This window comes from Mytilus galloprovincialis, chromosome 12 (genome assembly GCF_965363235.1).
Source record: "Mytilus galloprovincialis chromosome 12, xbMytGall1.hap1.1, whole genome shotgun sequence".
Lineage (NCBI taxonomy): Eukaryota > Metazoa > Mollusca > Bivalvia > Mytilida > Mytilidae > Mytilus > Mytilus galloprovincialis.
In genome coordinates, this window is record NC_134849.1 from 25,339,744 (window position 1) to 25,354,842 (window position 15,099).

At 32.7% G+C, this 15,099-nt stretch overlaps 1 protein-coding gene across 2 annotated transcripts in view; it reads right to left on the reverse strand.

Annotated features, from left to right (window-relative positions):
- LOC143055001 (uncharacterized) overlaps nucleotides 1-15,099 on the reverse strand; it is a 109,052-nt gene that overhangs the window by 19,523 nt on the left and 74,430 nt on the right. For both annotated transcript variants that reach the window (XM_076228115.1, XM_076228114.1), the window contains exons 6-11: nucleotides 12,950-13,120; nucleotides 10,011-10,130; nucleotides 8,359-8,466; nucleotides 7,124-7,255; nucleotides 3,687-4,667; nucleotides 1,235-1,507 (exon numbers count right to left, since the gene is read on the reverse strand). In XM_076228115.1, coding sequence (XP_076084230.1) covers nucleotides 1,235-1,507; nucleotides 3,687-4,667; nucleotides 7,124-7,255; nucleotides 8,359-8,466; nucleotides 10,011-10,130; nucleotides 12,950-13,120 — 1,785 coding nt within the window. The remainder of the gene's footprint in view (nucleotides 1-1,234; nucleotides 1,508-3,686; nucleotides 4,668-7,123; nucleotides 7,256-8,358; nucleotides 8,467-10,010; nucleotides 10,131-12,949; nucleotides 13,121-15,099) is intronic.

The window sequence follows — 15,099 nt, forward strand, 5'->3', positions numbered from 1 at the left end:
TGTACTAGTATTCTACGACTTTAAGCCCCGAAAAATAAATACCTCGACCTCTGTATCATATTATAAATGCTATAAACGCTGCTGTGTACAAAATCTTTAATCCACCAGAACCAAATTATTGGAATTTTGAAACCTTTAAAAATAGAAATAAAACACACAAATACTAAACAAGTATCTCTCCCCTTCCCTCATTAAAGGAGCGCTAGCTATGCAGTGGATAATAGATACAACAGACACCCTGTATCAAACAAAAAAATACAGGGCAATCTACCCAAATGAGGACTTAATCTTGATATGCTATAAAAGATAAACATTACTCTTAGACCCCGTTCACACTAGGACATTTTTATCGATTTAAACTAGACCGGTTCACTTTAGATCGATTTAAGGGCCAATGTGAACGCTTTGAATCGATCTTCAATCGGTTTAAACTAAAACACCAAAAGAGGTAGTTTAGTTTGAATCGATCTAAAGTAAACCGATCTTACTTTAAATGTGAACGCAGAGATCGACTTAAACTAGTACGATTGAATCGAAAATAACGTATGCGCATGTACAGCTCCAAAACTATCTCAGAGGTTCGTTGTTTAACCCATATTTCACTGTTTACAGACATTTAAAACAAACTGAAAACATTTTGTCTTCGCCATCGCTTTGATTTGCAAAATCTGTGTCTTCTTTTCTTATGATGATTTTTTTTTTCTTTTCAGGAACCGCAAATATTTCGTCGTGTTGTAACTTCGTTACTACAGATATTTTTTTCAAAATTATAGAAAACGCGGCAATAACACCTGTACCAAAATGTTAACTTCTGATTCAGGAGAAACAATAACTTTATCCATTTTTTTTTTCAAGTGTGTGTGTCAGAGTATCAATAGATGAATTTAATAAATCAGTTCTATTCATACACAATGTTTACAGATTACGGGTAAAAAGGTTAGATCGATTGCGTTTATAATTGTAGTGTGAACGCAGTGGATCGGTTTAGACCGGTAGAGATCGTTATGATTAAAGATAATGTGAGCGCTAACTGGTTTTATTTAGATCGATTCAAATTAGATCGATTAAAAAAAAATGCTAGTGTGAACGGGGTCTTACTTACCTCTTTAATATGACGTCCAAGTGTTCCACTGTAATCTTTCGATTTATCTGACTTTTACTATTTTACTAACCTCTTGGATATGACGTCCGAGTGTGTCATTTTGCTCTTTCGATATTTCTGACTTTTACTAACCTCTTTGATATGTCGTCCGAGAGTTTCACTTTGCTCTTTTGATTTCTCTAAGTTTTTATGGTAGTTATCCTTCATTAGAGACATTTGTTTCTGAACTCCTTTAATGATTTCATGGTTTAAAACTTTCTCGTGCTGCATTTGGTCTAAAATGGTAAGAAGTCTCGAATGTTCCTTCTGTAAGTTGTCAAGCCTCGTTTCGAATCTGACTTTCATTGCCATATATTCTGCACGTAAGACCTTTTCGTGGTGCTGTATTTGGAAGGCAACTTCCTCCTGAAATGTAAAAGGAGATGTTGTATGATTGCCATTGAGATAACTATTTACAAGAATGCAATTAATATAGATATAAAACAATTTTCATAGTAACCATACGTCCTTCAACAATGAGCAAAACTCATACCGTCTCTAGCAAGTCTGTTATAAAAAAAAAGGACATACCATCGAAAATTTGAATCAAATCAACGAGGAAACTAGTAACCTGATGGAAGACACTTCAAGTTTTCAATAAATTTATACCGTGATTTCGTATCATCAACAATGTCATGAAAATGTGTCTATTTAAGTGAATATCGATTCCAGTTTACCATAATGTTCAGATTTTATATCCGCATTTAGATGAACCAAGAATACGAATTATATTTTTATTGAAATTACATTGCGCTGTTTTATTTTACTTCCGTTTTATCTGAGATTTAAATTAGATTTATTCATTACAAGAAGTTGTTATAGTCATCCCAAATTTAATTTGGATCTGTTGGAATACAATTATTTCCCGATCATGCCTAGAACCAAACAAATGTACTGATCCGTAATTAAATGCAATTCGATTTATTGCCCTTTAACCAGCAGCAAGTATTCTTAATGGTTTATCAAATTAACACATTTTTTAGATCAATAAATACCTTTTCATTTTTTTTATTATAACTACGACTATGTTTCCTTTCTTTCGAACAATTTATACACATGGACTCTACACATAGAAAGGACAAACTATATGAACAATTAGGTAACAAAATCAAAGTGTTTATTAACATTTTAACATATTTCCTGCTTCAATCAGATACTGCTTCATTGATAAAGACTAAGTTATATATCTAAATACGCAACAAATTACTCATTTCAGTGTGAACTTGTGCATGTGTGTGTATGTGTTTATTACAAATATTATCATTATTATATTTATCGTTTCAACACAAAAGTTTCGAAGACCACAAAACAATTGAATACTGCCAAAGTATATACGGACAAAATAAACGAAGAAGACAGAGAAAGCAATACACGGGTTTATACAAATAAAGGCAACAGTAGTATACCGCTGTTCAAAATTCGTAAATCTATGGACAAAAAACAAAATCGGGATAACAAACTAAAACTGAGGGAAACGCATTAAATATAAGAGGAGAACAACGATACAACATTAAAATGTAGCACACAGAGCAACGGACTAAGCATTAGACAAAATCCGATGAGAATAACCAATATAACATCAAAACCAAATACATGAATTTGGGATAGAAAAGTACCGTGACACACATAGTAATGTGAATTCACACTCAAATATAGGATAAAACAAACGACACAACGGAAACACAACGTAAAAATGTTACATACACAGAACGTGACGAACTATGATATAACAATGGCCATTTTCCTGACTTGGTACAGGACATTTTTAAAGAAAAAAAATGGTGGGTTGAACCTGTTTTTGTGGCATGCCAAACCTCGCACTTCAATGGCATTGTTAAATATAACATTAAAATAACAACATAATAATACAGGACTACAATACAAATGAATAGGAGAACGTATTAGGCAAAGAAACACATGAATAATAGATAACAAAAGGCATCAGGTTTAAAATTCAATACGTCAAAAACGCGCCTCGTCCATACAAGACTTACCAGTGACGCCCAGATATAAAAGTTCGAAAGTCAAAAAAGGTACAAAGTTGTACAGCTCTGAGGATCAAAAGTTGAAAAGGTTGTGCCAAATACGGCTAGGGTTTTCTGCTTGTGATAAGAACATCCTTATTATTTAGAACAATTTATGCTCTTGCAAACAGTAAATTTTATCAAATGAATATAAAATATTTACCTGATAAAACTGACGTAACAACATCATCTAGCTATAAATACCGTAAATAATCTGACTCATAAATAACGCCTCATTCCAAAATCCTGAATCCATATACTCGTTACTTATTAAACATTCGAAAAGAGTTTGAATGCTTCATTTGTAAAACTACTTAAAAGACAACTTTCCTTTACCGGCAGGATAGGAAAATTCACATATTCCTAATTTATTCCTAACAATTCACATCCGTTAAAATTCAGATACATTTGTCTTTTCGAAAGCCAATAAAAACAAAGGGAGATCACTGATTGAGCAACACAACAATTAAAACCAAAATCAAAAACATTTTACTAAACAGTAAATAAAAAGATCTACATACCTGGTTTTTAAGTCTCTCTAAATCAGAGGCCATCTTATCATTATTACTCATTTCAGTTGTCAGTTGACGTATTGTCTGAGTTAGTTCATCTTGTAATTTCAATTTCTCATTTTTCAAAGTTCGAATATTTGCATCATGTTCCACTTTTAAGATCCTTAACTCATGTTGTAATTTTTCCCTTTGTTCTAAACATTTATGAGTTTCCTTTCGCATCATTTGTGCAGCTTGACTTTCCTTTTTATCGATCGAAGCTTCATAAATCGATAGTTTCTCTCTAGCTACGGTTAATTCTTGGCCTAGTGTAGAACGATCTTTATTCCACAAAACCATTGCTTCACTCAACGCTTGTTTAGTTTTCTCCATTTCAGTTTGTAATGTATTATTATCGGTATGCACTTTTCCAATACTGTAAGCCATATCTTCAAGTTCAAGTTTCAAACGCTCGTTTTCTACTTGAATATTTGACTCTTTCTTATTATTTTCGTAATTTTCTATTCGTTCTGTAAGTTCTTTTAACTTTTCATCTTTTTCCTTTATTTGAGAAATATTGTCAGACATTTCACTGTTAAGAAAGTTAATTTCTTCTTGCTTCTCATCGGTACCATTATTAAGACTTTGTAATATTTCATCTTTTTCTTTTAATCTATCATCACGACTACGCACACTTTCGCGCAACTCCCGGATGTTGTTATCCCTTTGAGAAATTTGATCCAACAATTGCTGTAAGTCGTCTTCTCTTTGTTTAATAATGTCAACGTGTTCTTGAATTATATCATCTTTTCTGTCAAGCATCGATTGCTTCTCCTTAATCGTATTACTATATTCCTTATTAAGTTTTAAAGCCTTGTCCTCTCGCATTTTGAAACTGTTCGATGCAACTCGGAGCTGATCACACATTTCTGTCAATTTCGATAATTCCTCTTCCAATTCAAGTTTCTCTTTTTCTGTGGCAGTACTTTTAGATTTCCATATGTCATTGGCCTTCAAATTAAATAATAAAAAAAAAAAACAAATACAATTAAACGTAATAACAATATAGCATGTGATCACATTAATAGTACCAATTTGTCTGCTCCAGATCCGCGTTTCAACAACAATTTTTTCTTTGGTAATGCGTGAAGCCAAAATATTGGAAAATCCGATTTTTTTTTAAAAAGAATGAAAAGTTTATTAATCAAATTGGACAAAAAGTATAGCTAAAATCGGGATGTCAGAATATAAGTTCTAGTGAAATAAATACCAAAACTATGAGCTAGATTTCTCCTTTAATGTTTTTGGTTTCGTTACTATCGTAAGAAGTACATTACGACTTGCAAGAACTAAAAAACTGATCCAAACAACATTTGTAATATATATAGTTCTAATAAAGGCAACAGTAGTATACCGGTGTTCAAAAGTCATAAATCGATTGAGAGAAAAACATATCCGGGTTACAAACCAAAACCGAGGGAAACGCATCAACTATAAGAGAATAACAAAGAAACAACAGGACCACTGAATGCACCAAAACCAAACGTCAAACCACATATAAACGAACTACTCGATAACAACTGCCATTATCTTGACATGGTACAGGACATTTAAATACAGAAAAAATGGTGGATTATAATCAGTTAAACGTGTAAATGAATTGTGTAGCCTAATTAAACATATTCTCACCATTTATCATTATTTTAAGAGAGAAGCAAAATGTCCCAAGTCAACAATAAACCCACTACGCCATGGCTTAAACAGATAAAGACCAACATGCATACAACAGTAAACAAAACACAACACACAAATTGAAGACTAAGCAACACGTCGCCAACCAAAAACTGGAGGTCATCTCGGGTCCTCCGCCAGGGGTAAGGAGATCCTGCTCCATATGTAAAATGTCGAATTGATCATGTTAGAACACAACCGAATTTAAGTCTAATTCGGTAGTTCACGTTCGGGGGGGATAAATATCTATTTTTCATATTAGAAGTAGACACCTGTCGTTTCTCATTGTCACCAACCTTTGTAATAATATCTAAATAAGACGCAGTTGTCGTTTACTGATGTATCCATTTTAAGTATTCTAGTGTTTAGATAAAAGCAAACCAAAAAAAAATCGCATTCAAGACGAGAACAAATGCGTGGAAGTGTATATCATTTAAATAAATAACTGCATGTAAAATTTTGTACTATACCTTCATGTCTACCTTACTTCTCATCTTAAAGATACGCTAATTGTCTCAAAGTCAAAAACAAACACAATTAATTCTATACACCAAATTAGCGCGTTTTGAAATAAACAAATAAAGTCAACAGCAGTATACCGATGTTCAAATCTCATAAATCGATTGAGAAAGAAAACAAATCCGGGTTACAAACTAAAACAGGGAGAAACGCATCAAATATAAGAGGAGAACAACGACACAACGTTATATCTGTCTGTGATGTGTCATTCACCTGATATGCTCGAGTTTAACATTTAGAAAGTCAACACATGAAATGTAATCAAAAGCATCAAAATCAAAAGAACATTAATTTATGACACAATCAATTGTCACGTCGGGATTGGACATCAGTTTAAGTCTAGACGCATCAAAGATCACTACCGCTTTTTTGTAAGGTTCGTGTTGATCAATGATGACAATCTATTTATGTTGTATTTTGCATACTGTTGTTTATCGTTAGATCTTTTTTCGTTTTTGTTTGTCATGGCGTTGTTAGTTTGGTATCAATAGTTATCGAAGGTACCAGGCTTATCATTTAATACACCAGACGCGCGTTTCGTCTTCATAAGACTCATCGGTGACGCTCAGATCAAAATAGTTCAAGCAGTGAGTTTTGATATCTGTTTTAAATCTATCTTCCGCATCTCCACTAAAGTAACAAAAAACTATACTATGACATTCACAAGGCAGAGAAGATGAATCATTGTGATTTTAAAGCTTCTATCAACATAAAAAGGATACTCCACATGGCCAAGTTTAACATGACAATTTATTAAACCTATAGTTACTTTCTTATTAATCAATTTGTCTCTGGTGTGTTGTTGTCTCCTTTGGAAATCATACAACATCTTGTTTTCGTATTGGTAAAAGGTTTTTTAAATTTTATAAATACTCTAAAAATCAATCGCAAAATGGATTCATGTTTCAAATATTCTTCCTAAAAACTAAAACAAGGCAGGAACAACGTATAATTGTGCATTTTGTTTGGCCACTTTTATACAAAATTGAAAATATAATAAAGATTTATTTTATAACATTATTCAAATATACAGAGAACCTTTTAAATCTAGTTTGAAAATGTCCTAGCTAAAACAACAATTTAACACTAAATTTTCAATTCAGGTTGGTCGAATCAAGTTTTTTTTTTATTCCAATGTCACCTTAACCCGGAATATTGCACAGGACAACTGTGTTCATTCGATCTGACACTACCACACGTGATGTTACGCCACATACCTCTTCTAATCTAGCCTCAAGACTTGCAACTCTTTTCCGGAAATATTCTATATCTTCTTTTTCACTAGCCTCGTTTTCGACGATTGTGTCAATGTATTGGTCACTGTCCCCTACATCTTCGTGTAAACGTTCCTGTAAGGATCATAATTTGCTATTGCATATTCAACTTAGACGAATATATTTTGGATTAACAACGATTATGCATTATAAACATCTGCATATAATAATTTGCCATAATATATAAAATTTGAAATATGATTTAACTTTGGCACATTATTTGACATTTATATGAAATTTGAAATAAGATTTTACTTTTGCACATTTTATGGAATTAAAAATATGATTTTACTAAACGAAAAACAATAACCAATGCTTTTAATGCATATATTAATGAATAATTTTACAATTAATATCCTATTATAGATAAACCCATCATAGATACCAGCTTATATTTGTTTTATAGTTATTCACAATGAATTGTAATTTACCATGGATATAAAACAGTTGCTTAATGTCATGCATGCTAATATTTTATTATGTGATTAATTTCTATGATCCTCACATTGTACAACTTTCGATTAATAGAAATATTGTTATAACTGATTGTACTGCTATTTTGTTCTAGGAGAAGGTTTTCAATTGAGATAAAACTGCAAACTCTACATTAATGGCTTACTGGGAAAATACAAAACATTCTTTAAATAATATCCAATTAAAAGAGTACGAAAGGTTAGTCACAGAAAATATAGTATTGATATACTGAAAGTTGATTATATGATCTTACACTAAAATACCTTTAGGACATGCACTCGCAGAGAAATAATAAACATACAACAATACAGTATCATGCTATAGAAAAATCGTGTTTTTAATTGTTTCACTGCTTTATTTAAAAATAAACGGATTTTCTTCCAGACGGATTCTTTTTGAATTTCTAATGTACTACATGAACCTAAACGACTTTTTAATGGTTTAGAATACACAATAATATTTGTTTGTCAATATTTCTCAATCAATCATCAAGTTTTGAAAATGTTTCAACTGGTCACCATAAAGCAAACCTATCCAAAAAATTTAATAAAAAAACGATTGGTTTTTTGGTAGTTGGTTCACGAAGCATATCAGGGTTATTTTAACAAAAGGACAAAACTATCATATAAAATAAAATAAAATAACTGAGACGGAAATATTTTAGGAAAACTTTATTCAAAATGATATCAAATACTAATACACACTGATGATCCAACGGACAAGACTGTATCGATGCTACCAGAGGGTGTTCCGACTGACAAGACAGTATCGATACTTCCAGAGAGGGTCCTGTCGTCATCTTCTAATGTAGGCTAGAAAGGACATGAGGAAAGTTAGTTAAACAGTTTGTTTGTTGTGTTTAAGGTAAGTAAATACAATACTACTGCTAGTTTCAAAAAATTAAACAAAAAATCATCAAAGATATCAGGCTTATACTTTTTTTACGCCAGACGCATGTTTCGTATAAAGACTCATCGGTGAATTTTAGAACAACCCATACTACTGTTAGCCTTAGTTTGAATTATCAATGGTAGTGTTTATTGCAGACACTTCTGTCATTAGAATACTCAGTAAATTACAAATTTCATCAAAGGGCTAACTGATTTTTGTACGCGGACTTTTGAATATTATTTTTACAATATTGGTCTTATCATCTAAAACATTCAGTGAAAATTACCAAAATAAATGTTCGAAAAAAGGACCATGAAGTACGAAAAAAGACCCACAAATTCATAGAAGACATACAAGTTGAAATTCGACAACACACATTTACATATATCATACCAGTAATAACAAGCAAAGACCACGACAAACCATTGTCTTTACAACTGTAACCGGAGAGCACGAATTTCATTACAAAATTGCTTGTCTCCACCAGGACTCGAACCCGGTACCTCTGTGTTACAAGGCAGCGCGCTAACCGACTCAGCTAAAGAAGAACTTCCTTAGCTCAACCGCTTACCGCTGACTAAGTATCTACTAAGTCTTTCTAAGGGAAGCAATCCCGTCACACAACAAATGTTCGAGCTCAAAGGAATAATTTTACAATGTAAAATAGAAGGTTTGGGTAAGAAATTATGTAAACTGTTGAGTGACCATTATTATTGTTATAAGAAATATGTAAGTTAAAATTACAATATGGTTTACAATAACAACATCAATAAGACAGACAGGTACATTATAGGAAGAGTTTCCTCTGATTGACTTATTTGCAATTGTCAACTATGATCAAAGCAATATCACTGTTTACACGATTGCAGCAGGAACGGATTACCCTTCTGAAGCAGCAGCGTTCACCATCTGTTTTAGTGGGATTCTTGTTTGCAAATCTTTAGTCTTCTGCGCAGTCTTTAGTTCTTTATTGTTTTGTTTTTTGGTCTTTTTTTCTGCTTTCTATTTCAACATCGTGTTGTCTGTTTTTATTGGACTCGATTAATTATGATTGCCTCTTTGGTAATTACTCGCGTTTCTTCTGAACTCAAATTGTCTAAATTTCTTTGTACTCTTAACATGTACATCTTTATTTCAAGATATGTGAATAAAAAGATATGTTATGTAAACTCCAATATCAAACGAGTTGATGTTTTTGTTGGTTAATGCTAATTTAATGAAATCATCTCTCATTCACATTTACCCTCATTCTATGAAATCAATTAGTCGTCTAAGAGATAATACGTCTTATGAATTGAAACGAATTAAAAGTAAAACAGACCACACAAGAAAGTAACGATGAAGATATATTCTATAGTTTGGTAACAAATTCAAAGAGTCTATCTTATTTTGATTGACTTCATGTGGATTAATTAGATCTTAATTCATATTACATGTAAATATTCTTTAGTAAGTAGATTTATACCTGATTTTCCCAAAATGAATTCTTCAGTTTGCTATTTTCATCTTCTAGTGACCCAATTCTTTCCTTTAGCCCATGGATTTGATCGCTTGCTATCCTCAAATGTTTCTTTGTTTCTTGCAGCTATAACATATAAATATAGTAAATCTTTTGTTGCTTTTTCATGAATCCGGTCGTTGGTTTGTGTTTGTTTTCTCGTTTGAATTGTTTTACATTTTGTCGTGTTGGAGTCTTTTAACTACAATATATGGGTTAGCTCATTGTTGACAGCAGAACAATACACTATTGTTTCTTAAAGCATCGCTGTTTAGTCTCTAATGGATAGTTGTCTTATTTGCAATTAGAACACACCTTTTTATATCTATTTCTCTTATTCCTCGCTAATGTATCCCTTTCCGTAACCATTGTATAAAAAAAATTAATCAACGTGTGATTCGTTTGATCTTAGTTCTTCATTGGTAAAAATCCGATTATGACGTCGAATGTTCTAGTTTTCCTCTCTGAATTTCCTATTGTGACGGCATGAAAAAGGTGACCATGTATGATGACGTCACATAGAAAGAATACATCTTTTTGCAGATCAGTCGCAAATAAGGAATAAGTTTGCCTGCGTATTGTTTGAAAATCATTAGAGAAATAGATTCCATCACCAATTCTCGTGTAATACGATATTTATCCACTCTCGACAGTTAAATTTTAAATATTTAAAACGTTCGGCGAGCCTCACCTTTTAAATTTGAAAATTTAACTGTCTAGAGTGGATAAATATCGTATCACACTCGATGCAGTGGTAGAATCTATATGTATCTCCATGTTTGTTTATATATAGGGGAGTCAGATGTAAAACAAAACCAGAAAGACAAATACCACCAGGACAAAATGCCGTTAAACAAAATAACGTACCCAGGTAAATAAAACTAATTTTGTTGTAAGGATAACTTTAGCTGTATTTGGCAACACTTTTAGGAATGTTTGGTCCTCAATGCTCTTCAATTTTGTACTCTATTTGGACTTTTAAACATTTTTTGATCCGAGCGTCACTGATGAGTCTCTTTTTAGACGAAACGCGCGTCTAGCGTAAATATAAAATTTTGATCCTGGTATCTATGATGAGTTTATTTGTTGTAAGGAGTACACGAAGTTATATGCCGATGTAATGTAAAATACAATGTGAGAATAGGCAGTCAGAATGACAATGACTTTAAATATAATAGTAAGACAAGAGTAAGCGTCTGTCATGCTGATATCACACCAGATTTTGGTAGGATTCGTGTTGATCAGTCTTTTGTGTGTTTTGTTTACAGTTTGTATTTTTTTTGCGTTTTGTTATATATAAGATGATTTGTCACTTTACTTTCGGCTCCCTTCAATATCATTTACATCTTTCTATTGAAAAGCCGAATTCAGTAATAGAAACGTCGCAACGTTTATAAGTTATATTTGTTATTCTCGGGGGATTTTTTCTTATGCTTGGTCCGTTTTGTGTGTGTTACATTGTAGTGTTGTGTCGTTGTTCTCCTCTTATATTTAATACGTTTTCCTCAGTTTTAGTTTGTTACCCCGATTTTGTTTTTTGTCCATGGATTTATGAGTTTGAACAGCGGTATACTACTGTTGCCTTTATTTATAAAATAATGTTGTAAACTACACAACCCACTGATAATTGAACCAATAAAGCGGGGTGGGAAAACTAAGGAATCACTAAAAATCCCTAGTGGAGCGAGACCACCAGATGCGTCAAAATAATACGTCATTTCACCGATATCTGAATTACTCGTCGTGCCAATCCAAACTGAATAAAACTGTCTCGAATAATGAAAACGACACAGTCTATCAGATCTTAGACCACGAGCACGTTTTATAAATTAAGTATATAAAAGATGTAAATAATTTCTTCACTTTTACAATAAGTAAAACTACAGTGGGTTCTATTCCAATGGCACTACAGCTGTCAACTGACGTTGTAAAATTATTTCCGACTTATGGTATCTTTCGTCCCGTTCAATTTACAACATAGTGACTTGTATCTTTTACATTCATTAAGTGTGTTGAATATATTATAAAACAGCACTGATCATAAAATGATATTTATTCTGTCGAGACATTTATTTTTAGATTATGTAACACATTTAAGGGGTAGTTGACTTCGTATGACACTACATGCGGCGGTGAAGTCATAACAGATACGTAGGTAAATCTTTTACTTCTTTTTCAATGATCGGCAACACGATCGTCTTTTTTTCTAAGTGACGTTATGAAGCATTGTCTTATTTTTTTCCAATAGGGAATTTCAAGGCCGAAAGGTAGAACATTTGACGTCATTATTGAATTTTGACTAATGAACAACTGAGATCAAACGAACCACCGGGAAATAATTAGAGAAATATAAGTTCTGCTACTTCATCAAGTGTTAAACGATATTTAATCCACTCGAGACAGTTCGCTGAGCGCTTTTAACATTTTAAAAGAAATAACTGTCGAAAGGGTAAACATATCGTATAACACGAGATTTGATGACGGAATATTTTTCTCTTATCATTTTGGACGAATTACAGACAGTCTTATGCAAAACGATTTGTTCTTCCTATGTGACGTCATTATGTATGCTCGCCTTTGTTTTTGGCCTTGATTGATTCAAATCATCAGGTAAGACAAATTTTTGCCCGACTGACTGCTGGTTGCTTAATGTCCATGGCTAAAATTTTATGCATTTCCAGGACGACCAGAAAAACGATGCCATCAAATAATATAAAGAAGAGAACAACAATTAATCAACCGAATGAAGAAGGGATACATCATTGAAGAAGGGATACATCGAAACATGAAATTATGTAAATAACAGCTTGGCCTATACATCCATTTGTTAAAATTTATGATATCTTGGTTTAACAGTAATATCCGATGTAAACATGATGTAAATTATGTTCAAGAGTCATACTCACATCACTATGAAGGATTTCTTTTTCTCTTTCATGAAGTTTAGCGTCGTCAGACATTGCTGTAGAAAGCGTTTCCGTGGAAACTAAAGCTAGTTTCTTCTCTGATGCTGCCAGTTTTTGACGCTCTTCTGCCAGTATTCTTTCGAGGCAATGGATTCTCTTACGAAATTGTCCCTGTAAATATAACTTTTATGTTAGTACAGTCTGTGACATATTTTCTGTAGAACGAGAAACGTATCCTATAATTTCTCAGTATTACATACTACGTTGTAACGCAATAACCCGTCATTAAAACATCATAGAATATACCCCTACTGACCTTAGATAACTACCACATGAAACAAACAAGAAAACATTTGTTAATTGGCAATCAATAATCAACTACTAATCTTAATCTATCAGCCGAAACTGACATCTGCTATGCGTAGACTTCAAGTAATCTATTCACCTTTAAAGTACAATCTGACTTTTATCCAAGAAATCTCACTTCCGTCATGCAATATCTTTTCATACATACGGAAATAGTTGTTTACAATGGAGATTAGTGATAATACAATGTCATTTTTTAAAGACTATAAATACGAATAACAGATGTGCTGTAATCCAAAATACTTTAAAGAATCAAAAACTCAAATCCACTGGCAAAATCCGGAAGAATACGTTAAAGTGGGAAAATGGTAAAATGACGCAAAATGTCTAGCTTTATACAGGCACTCTTGACTATTTAAAACTGCAATATATGATTTTGCCATTGGTAATTTAGTTATAACCTTTATTTGTTTGTGAGTAAATTGGTCGATTTTTATACACCAATAAATTCCTTTAAAAAACGACTAATCCCATAGTACACGAAAATATTTCTTAAAAACGTACCAATGATTTTCATTTGTGCAATAGTGCAGGTGCTCGTATATCGGTTAAAGACCTTGCTGTTCAGCAAGGCGGGAAACAGAACACTACTTTACGCGACAGCCTGTAAGTCAATTTATAATTGAACAAGGAATTCCATCAACACCAATGTGTACCAAAACATGACAGGTACTTAGGTTTTATATCCTTGATGTAATATTCTTTCCTCCTACATGTTGCTCTAACTTGTCATATGCTTGTGTATTATATAAGCTTGTGTACAATAGAAAGATGCTTGTACAGTTTGTGTGTACGCAATATTGTCAAGACTACATTCTGAATCGTTCATTCTGGCATCACAAAGTTTCCAAGTTCTTACTAAATTTTATGAAATGCAACAAATGCGGAAAAAAGTGTCATCTTTCTGTCGTACATGCTATAAGACTTTTTTTTAACACGGTACTCCTCTGGCCAAAATGTGTACTCATGATTTGTAAGTAAAGCCAAAATCTGTTTTCATGACTGGTAAGCTAACATTTGTGCTGATGACTGGTAAGCCAAAATCTGTAATAATGATTTGTAAACCCGTTCTTTATAAACCAAAGTTTGCATTATAATACAGGATATTAAAAAAAAAGTAAAACTGTTTGGATTGAAAATTATAAGGATTAACCACATTTTATCTAGAAAATATATGAAATAGCCTTCACAAGATTCGTAAATTTCCAACCGCAAAGTCTTAAGTTAATATACATGTACCAGTATTAATCTAACAATTAACCAGAATCCTAATATTATCAAACAGTTAAACGATTTTGATTGGCATTTGGGATCTACGTACTTCTTTTAACATTATATCTTTTTTATCTTGTATTTACGGTAACAGTGTTATGTTGAATGGCACATTAAAAATCAATCATTAGTGAAGAAAAGTGATATTTGATGGGTATAGACACGAGGTTATGGCGGAGGTCTGTTTTGCTCATTACTGTAGCACTGTACTAGGAAGTGATCGATGGCACTGACAGCGCCACGTTAATACACGTGATTAACGCCATTTGTCAATGAATCTTAAGGTAAACATGTATATAACTAGAGGCTCTTAACATCATGTGTCCCTAACCTAGGCTAATGTAGATAGATATGAGAAGATGTGGTATGATTGCCAATGATACAACTATCCATCCAAGTCACAATATGTATATAACTAGAGGCTCTTAAGATCATGTGTCCCTAACGTAAGCTTATGTATATAGATATAAGAAGATGTGGTATAATTGCCAATGAGACAGATCTCCATCCAA